Source organism: Oreochromis niloticus, linkage group LG17 (genome assembly GCF_001858045.2).
Source record: "Oreochromis niloticus isolate F11D_XX linkage group LG17, O_niloticus_UMD_NMBU, whole genome shotgun sequence".
In the NCBI taxonomy this organism is placed as follows: Eukaryota; Metazoa; Chordata; class Actinopteri; order Cichliformes; family Cichlidae; genus Oreochromis; species Oreochromis niloticus.
The window spans coordinates 23,091,382-23,099,852 of NC_031981.2; the positions used below are offsets into that span (position 1 = coordinate 23,091,382).

The 8,471-nt window shown below is 46.9% G+C and overlaps 1 protein-coding gene across 1 annotated transcript; it reads left to right on the top strand.

The window, feature by feature from the left end:
- Positions 1–8: 8 nt before the first annotated feature.
- Positions 9–7,859, top strand: parp12b (poly (ADP-ribose) polymerase family, member 12b). The gene is made up of 9 exons (XM_005475710.4): positions 9–169; positions 945–1,306; positions 2,170–2,305; positions 5,119–5,383; positions 5,822–5,893; positions 6,540–6,666; positions 6,741–6,909; positions 7,009–7,129; positions 7,455–7,859. Exons 1-9 carry the CDS (start codon positions 158–160, stop codon positions 7,568–7,570), a joined length of 1,380 nt encoding a protein of 459 aa, XP_005475767.1. The 5' UTR covers positions 9–157; the 3' UTR covers positions 7,571–7,859.
- Positions 7,860–8,471: the final 612 nt, after the last annotated feature.

Below are 8,471 nucleotides of genomic sequence, written 5' to 3' on the forward strand. Positions count from 1 at the left end.
TTCCATTTCGGACCCAGTTTCCTTAGAAGACTGGTACTGCTGATGTCAGCGTCAGTGGGAGGAGCTTCTACTAGAAATTGTAGCTGGAGCTGGCTTTGCGTGTGCACGCGTCACTGGATGGAACAGGCATAAAATCAAAGAGAGCGCAGTTCCGCTGATGGTGCTGGAGGTGAGTCGAGCGCGCTGCTGTTTTTGTGTGTTGCTGCAGCAGCCACGTCACGGCGTGGGGCCGTTTGAAACAGCAGGTTTGTGTGCGTGACGCTGCTGACTGACACAAAAGCCTCTGAATATCCCACCATTCAGAAATGATAGCATGACATCAAGTCAGAGCTCTGAGTGGAGCATCAGGTGCTGTCACCGGTAACACAGTAAAATGGACCGTGACAGTCATTTTATGAAGAGTTTCAATTTATGGTTCATGGCGCTTGCACACAAACTAAACAAAGCTCAACGTTCACGACAACCACGAACTCAGACTGAAGTAACGTCTCTCGTGGTGGTCCTTTGACGGAGCGAGCAGTGTAAACACGTCTGCACAGACACGCCGTACACTGTTGCACAGACAACTGGATGGATGATGACATGGTGAAATAAATCCTGCATGAAAGCTTTATGAACTCTTTCAGTGAAACACTGTGAGTGACGCGTTCACTGTCGCTCATAAATGTAAGTGATGATCCAGTACTGCAGTGATGAAGGACCAGAGCTGTGCTCGAACCTGGACTCACCTGCTCCGGAGACAGAGAGAGACAGACATTTGGGTTTGCAGTTTGTCAGTTGTGACTGACATGTATTTTATTTTATTTCCGGTTGTGTTATATGGCGCTCGCGTGTATTTATTATTGTGGCAGTGACAAACTGATGAGGCTCCGCGCTGTTTAAACGTCACTGAGAGCGGAAGCCCGGCTGTCAGCTGCTTGTCTGTCCTCCTCCCCTGTCCTCAGTCGGAGTCTGGACGGCGAGCAGAGAGCATGTCCGGGTGCGACCGAGTGATCTTTGAGGCCACCAGGCTGCTGTGCACCGCCGGAGGAGCTCTGCGGCTCCCGCAGCTGTACGAGGAGCTGCGGCAACTCTGCGGTGTCTCCGAGGAGCTCCTCTGCGAACTGGTCTATGGCCATCCCCGCTTCCTGCTGGTCCGTGGGCCGGAGACGGACGGCTGGCTACGGCCCGAGGACTGCACGGTGCTGGCGCAGACGTCACTGCGCGTTTGCGCGAGCCACCGGCGCGGGGAGCCGTGCGCAGACTGTGACCAACTGCATCTTTGCAAATTCTACATCTACGGAACTTGCAAGTTCGGCAAGGACAGGTGTGTGTGTGTCTCTCTCTCTCTCTCTCTCTCTCTCTCTCTCACTCACACACACACACACACACACACACACACACACACACACACACACACACACACACACACACACAGGCTGAACGAAAGTTAAGGAAATGAAACAGAAACAAAGTTTCCGCTGCAACAGAGACATCCAACTGCACCTTTGCAAATTCTACATCTACGCAACCTGCAAGTTCGGCAAGGGCAGGTGTGTGTCTCTCTCTCTCACACACACACACACACACACAGGCTGAACGAAAGTTAAGGAAATGAAACAGAAACAAAGTTTCCGCTGCAACAGAGACATCCTTATCTTCATCATCTTTATCATCCACCCATCATCCTTATTACCATCTTCATCATTATTCTTGTTGTTGTTGTTGTTGTTGTTTTTATTGCTATTATTGTTATTGTCGGTGGTGGGTGTTGTCTCTGAAGCTGACAGGAAACAAGCTGACACCTGCTGCCAGACGTCACTGTGATGTCAGCAACCAGCTGATTGTCAGATGAGTTTTGTTTTCCTGAGAAGTCAGGAACTCTGACCTGTGACAGATCTTAGGTGGAACTCAAGGAGGGAGTTTCACTTCCTACCTGTTTGCATCATCATGCTAACCGATTCTGCAGAGCCCACCAGCGCTTGCAGGTTTCCGACGATCATCACAAACCAGCTTCAGTCATGAAAGCACTCACCTGCTACAGCATGCACCACTGATCCATCATCTATCTGTTTGACTGACTGACTGACTGACTGATGGACTGATTGGTTGATTGATTGTCTGCTTGGTTGATTGACTCGTACTGACAGCGGGGTGAGAGGAGCTGATGGTAAATGTACCTCCTCACAGGAAACCGTGTCGATCCTCCCACGACCTGCAGTCTGATCATAACTCCAGGCTGCTGAAAGAGTGCTCGCTGCAGCAGCTGAACGAGGACGAGCTCTTCCTGCTGCTGCTGCTCAACGACCCGGCGCTGCTGCCTGAGGTAACGCCCACACCTCACTCACCTGACGTCTCAGGCTGTTCCTCAGGAGACGTGCTCAATGTTAGCAGATGAGACGACTCTTCCCTTTATACAAGAAACGCAACTGTGCACAGAATCGTGGGACGCTCCTAAAGAAAAAATGTGAATAAGAAAGTGATGAGACGCAGCATGTATGAGATCACCATGGCAACAGGCTCACCATTTGTTTGTCAGAGGGTGCCTTTGACAGCGGTCCTCTCCTGGTAGGCAGGTGATCCCCGCAGGTGACGCAGCGAGCGATGATCTCCGTGTGTTTGTGGAGCAGAGCTGCTGTGGTGGCTGTGAGCAAAGATGAAGCAGCGTGTGTGACGTCGCAGGCCGAGCTCAGCCTCACATGAGGACACAGAACTTCTTTAGTCATGTAACCTCCACAGAAGAAGAAACTGAAAGTAAAACAAAAAAACACAAAAAAAATCAAAAATGAAAATCGAAAGTTGGGCCTAACCGAGGATCCTCAGGTAACCTGAAACTAATGCAGGGGGGTCATTTTACACGGGGGGCCACATAAAGCGAACTTTGACCTTTTAAGTGGGTTGGACCAGTGAAACTTTTGTCAGTGTAAAGTGGAGTCACATATTTAACTGTTTTTCTATGTGATGAAGAAATAGCTGCTGTGATTTAAAAAAAAAAAAAAAAAATCTGTCAGTAAGACTCTTTAAACTCAAAGAAATCAAAGTTCTGGTAGCTCGTGCCTGTCAAAACATGAGAATACTTCACCTGCACATTCAGACCCACTCAGACACTGCGCCATGGCTCTGTGCTACATGCACACATCTCTGCCATTCAAACACACGTTATATAAATTTATTTTATGTAATATTCAACACTGAACTGTAACTTTAGTCTTTTTCACGGAAGTTGTTTTCATAAAGGTTGTATTTTTATGGATTTGCTATAGGGAGGACACACATGAGGTTCAAGGACAAGTTTGAAACGTTTTTTGGAAAATAGCTGACAATAAAAAGATGGGAAAGATTTTATAAACTTTGCGCTCAGCTTTTCGGTCTCCAATTTCACAGCAGCCAGATGCTGCTCGTTTCACATTTTCGCTTCTTTCTTCACTTTTTCCCGAGACGCTTGTGTACCAGCCTGTACCACTGCACTGCCCCTGCCTGCATGGGTTCTCAGCAGGGCTGAAGACCCGGTTCCCGCGTACTGACGGGCCATTAATAACTGGCATCAGAGCTGGACTGGAACAAAAAATTGGCCCGGGCATTTTGACTAGAGACCTGCCCACCAGTTATTTTAGGAAAAGCAATAAAGCCTTTGAATGAAAAAACAAACACTCTTGTGACACTGATGTACACTGTCTTATGTATGATTTCTATAGATGATTCTAGATATCATTTCTAATGAGAATAAGAAAGAAAAGTATTTCTTTGTGCCCCCCTTTCCCTGTTAATGACCTACCTGGCCCCCTGGCAAAACTTTGCTAGACTCGCCCCTGCACAGTTACCAGCTGTCAGCTATGTAGAAGAAGATCCTGGTGTTATTTGCCTCTCAGAAACAGTTCATAACTTCCCTTCAAATCATTCCTGTCACCTAAAAGGTAAACATGTTTTTCCATCACCTGTTCAGCTCTCGAAAGGAGCCAGTTGAGGTGGTTCGGGCATCTGACAAGGATGCCCCCTGGGCGCCTCCTGGGTGAGGTGTTCCGGGCATGTCCCACCGGGAGGAGGCCCCGGGGCAGACCCAGGACGCGCTGGAGAGATTATATCTCTCGGCTGGCCTGGGAACGCCTTGGTGTTCCCCCGGATGAGCTGGAGGAGGTGGCTGGGGAGAGGGAGGTCTGGGCTTCTCTGCTTAGGCTGCTGCCCCCGCGACCCGACTTCGGATAAAGCGGATGAGGATGGATGGATGGATGGATGTTCAGCTCTGATGATTCATGTTTCCCTCTCACCAGATAACCAAACCGATATCATGACCAGCAGCTTTTACAGCTCTGGCTCCAACAAACATCAGCTGATACTAGAAAGTAATATTAAATAAATTCTAACAACAGCTTATAAAGCTTAAACGTGCTGCTGTTGTTTAGCACAAGATCCGGTAGTTTCCTCTTTCTGGTGCAAAGTGGGCAATAAACAAACAAGACTTGGGATAAAAAAGCCAATCAGCTGATCATTGATCAGTTTCATGATTGAAGTAGCAACAGGAGAGGGAGGGGGGAGGATGAGAGAAGAAGAGGAAGCTGCACAGAGTAAAGACACAGAATAACGTTGTCTTTTTTCTTTTTTTTTTTTGTTTTTTTCATTCTAGCTGAAGTACGGGACAAATCGCGTTCCTTTTCACCTCAATACGGATGTATTGTAATTGGTCCAGCCCAGAGTCGATTATGACCAATAGGCCAATCCACCCCCTTCCACTGTTTATACCGTTACAAAACAAACAAACAAACCAAAACAAACATCGGCCCATTAAAAGCGAGAAATCACCATCCGCCCATCAGGCAAATGGAATGCCCGATGGCCAGTCCAGCTGTGACTGGCATATGAATGTATCTCACGGACTGTGAGTTTGACAACCCTTACTCTAATCATTTATGTATCCTCTTTAGCCAAGTCTGCATTAATTTCATCACTAAAATTTGTGACATTCACAAAGCAAACGCTCGCCTCGTCTTCAGACCGTCTGTCACGCTCTCTTTCCTCTCGGATTTCTGCTGCTTTTAAAGGACTTTAAGTAAAAATGTGATTGACAGTTGGATCCTTAAAAAAATCAGACACACTCTCTCTCTAACCCAATCATGAAGGCTCTGTATGTTCTCTCTCTCTCAGGTGTGTGTTCACTATAACAAAGGCTCGGGGCCTCACGGCTGCTGTAGTTTCCGGGATGACTGCACCAAAGTGCACCTGTGCCAGCACTTCGTGCAGCGCGACTGCATCTTTGGAAAAAAGTGCAAACGGTTGCACGCCGTTGACGAGCACGGCCGCCGCATGCTGGAGGAGAGAGGACTGAGCTGTGACATCATCCACAACCTGCCTTCCATCTACAGCAACATCCACCAGCTCAAAGCGGCCTCCACCTCCACCACCTCCATGGGTGAGACTGAAGCCTGAAACAGAACCTGATGATCCTGAGAACCTTGACAGTCTAATCACTGTGAGGATAGAGGAGGAAACCTGTTGATCAGGAAAAGTCAGATCAGTATTACAAATCTGCTCCATAAAGAGGGGAAAATAATTCCATAAATATGGCAGAAAAAAAGCCTTTTATACATGAGAACACCGCCTCACAGACACAATTTCTCCTCACTGAAGTCATAATTACCAAAAATATAAATAATTTTACAAATTTCAGTCTGATAATCTGATAATGCTACACAAATATGAGGAGGTTATCTACAAACATGACACAAGATTCAGATTTCATACATGGCGTTCTGTGTGTGTGTGTGTGTGTGTTATTACCTGATTACAAGTTACTGACATGAACACAAGGAGGCGCTCTGTACCATGACTTCGGCTCTTTGTGTTTCAGACATTGTTCCTGAGCCGTCTCACCCTCTGGAGATCTGCCTGCACTTCTTCAGGAACAGCTGCAGGTATCAGGGTGAGTTCTCCTCCTTTCTTCATGCCAGGATCTGATTGGCTGAGAGGAAACAGCACACAGGAAGTCTCTTTCAGCCTCCTGCTGTGCACTTAGTCATGTGCGTCCAGTAGGTGGCAGCACAGTGTAGAAGTCAAGTACAGACTCCAACATGAAGCTGACTCACTCTTATTATAAATAAAGATTTATTTGCTTTCTCACTAAAACCTAAAATATTTTTCGTGCCTTGTTGTCATCTGATTGGTTTCTCTGGAAACATACAGTTTAAAATATCCCATTTTCTCATATTAAATCTTCTTCAGCGCAAATATTTAATGTATATACATGACATCTTTTCAAGAGTTGAAGTTTATAAATTATATTTTATTCAAATTTGTCTTCCTAGATAACATTTTCTGTCAAATCTGCCAGTGGGGAAAATTTTTTATTATTTTGTGCTCATTGTTTTGATTTCCTTTATTTTTCATGTGTACAGTCCTGTTTGATTGTGTGATTTATTTTTTATTATTATTGTTATTTTTTATTATTAATATCATTTTTGTTATTTTGTGATTGTATGATTTTTATGATTTCCTGCTGGCTGCGCTGAGTTTTCTGTGGGCGTGTTCGGGCTCGTTGGCCTCGCCTCAGTCTTTCGGTCTCTCTGCAGACTCGTGCCGGCGGGTGCACTTCCACCTGCCGTATAAGTGGGAGGTTCTAGATGGCAGCACCTGGACGGAGCTGCAGAACATGGAGGGCATCGAGCGAGACTTCTGCGACCCGTCCCGGACGGAGAGGTCAGAGGTCACCATGAGTGTAAGTTGTTGATGTTTGTCATGCAGCAGCCACTCACAGCTGCCATGTTTTTCAGCGCTGGTGTTCAGACCATCGACTTCATCACGATGACTCGAGGGATGCAGCCTGTTCGCCGTCTCTCCACAGTTTCCTCCGTGAAGAAGCCGTCTTACTACACGCTGACCACCAAATGGCTGTGGTACTACAAGGGGGACCGTGGGAACTGGGTGGAGTATGGAGAGTTGGTGAGTTGGAGCACTTTTAGGATCACAGTGTGGGAGCTAGCTGTAGAGGAAAATGTTTATTTAGCTCCAGGTCTAAAGTCTGTCTCATGCGTCCTTCAGGATGAGAAGCTGCGCTCCACATCGGAGACATCCTGCACTCTGGAGGAGAAGTACCTGTCTAACAGAAGAGCTGAAGTCAGAGTGGTGAAAGGCCACAGAGAGTACATCATCAGCTTCAAAGGTACTACTTCCTGTCACCTGCATCCCAGGTGTAACTGTGTGTTAATGAAGTGGTCAGGTTAGGCCCAGATCCAGTCCAGCATCCCTCCATGTGGGGACTCGCAGTTCCCACATGGAGGTCCACAGTCAGGGCAGGAAAGTCAGAGGCGACGATTCCAACAGAAACTTCCAGAATCCCAGAATGAAGATTTGGGAATGTCCCAGGCACAATGGCATGCCCTGATTCAGCACATAGACACATCCCAGCCTTTAGGTTTCAGGTCCCAGTGCGTTCCTCTGTGACCGCTTCCTGATGGTGTCTAAGCATGTTCTATCTCTCTCCGTAGACATGTACCAGAGGAACCACAAGCAAAACACCAAGAGGAAAGTCCGCCGTCGCCCTCGCTTCGTCTCCCGGGAGGAGGTGGAGAGGCAGGTGTCAGAGTTAGGAAGTCAAATGTGACTTGATGTGGTTGACTGGACCAAACTGGGTGCCTTATCACAGTAGCAGGTGCTCCCGCTCCAGATTTCATCACTTCCTGGACGTCTGTAAATGATTACTGATGCAGTCATTGAGCATGTTAACCACTTCTATTATTTTCTGCTTCTCGGTGTGTATGTGCCTGTGTAGGGGAAATTTATTCTACCTGTACTTGTATTTTTGTAGGGTCTTTAGGTACAATATAAAGCGCCTTGAGGTCCCTGTTGTTGTAATTTGGTGCTGTAAATAAAATGGAGTGATTCTTACTGGAGCCTTTTAGTAATGTCTTTAGTTTGACCTCTGTGGCCCTCTCAGCTGCAGGAAGATCTGCTGTCACAGACTCTGAGTCTACCTTTCTTTTTATTTTGTGTCCTCATCAATAATCTAGTTAAACCAATAGTTTGAAAATTGAGTCATGTGATCACAGAATCCTAGTCAACCCCTCACAGACCCAAGGAAACGGCCGCGATCGTTAACTGAACTAAATATAAAACGTGTGCAGAGTTACTGCAGACTCAAACTTCAGCACAGACAGGAACGCCTGTGACGTCGGTCCGTTCAGAGCCGGTTTCCTCTTTTATCGCTGCACTGTTGTCGAGTATCAGCTGTTCTCTGTAGGAGTGCTCAGTTCATCTTTAAGGTGAAAATACGGAGGGTGACCTTCAACAGAAACAGCAGCATTCAAATAAACTGGTCGGTACCTTAATCTTTTCCAGTCTAACTGACCAATCAGAGCACTTTATTACTCACATTCACACACCTGAATTAAGTCAGCTGTTACCAAACACACACGCAGAGCCCAACTGACCATGGGATTCAAACCCACAACCTTCCTGCTAACCTGTGCACCGCTGTGCCTGCGGCTCAGGTCTGCATGAAGCAT

Excerpts from the sequence above, each read along its gene's own strand:
- parp12b (XM_005475710.4), top strand. Across the intron at positions 5,384-5,821 it reads CACCTCCACCACCTCCATGG|ACATTGTTCCTGAGCCGTCT; the intron begins GTGAGACTGAAG and ends TTTGTGTTTCAG. Across the intron at positions 6,910-7,008 it reads GGGTGGAGTATGGAGAGTTG|GATGAGAAGCTGCGCTCCAC; the intron begins GTGAGTTGGAGC and ends TGCGTCCTTCAG.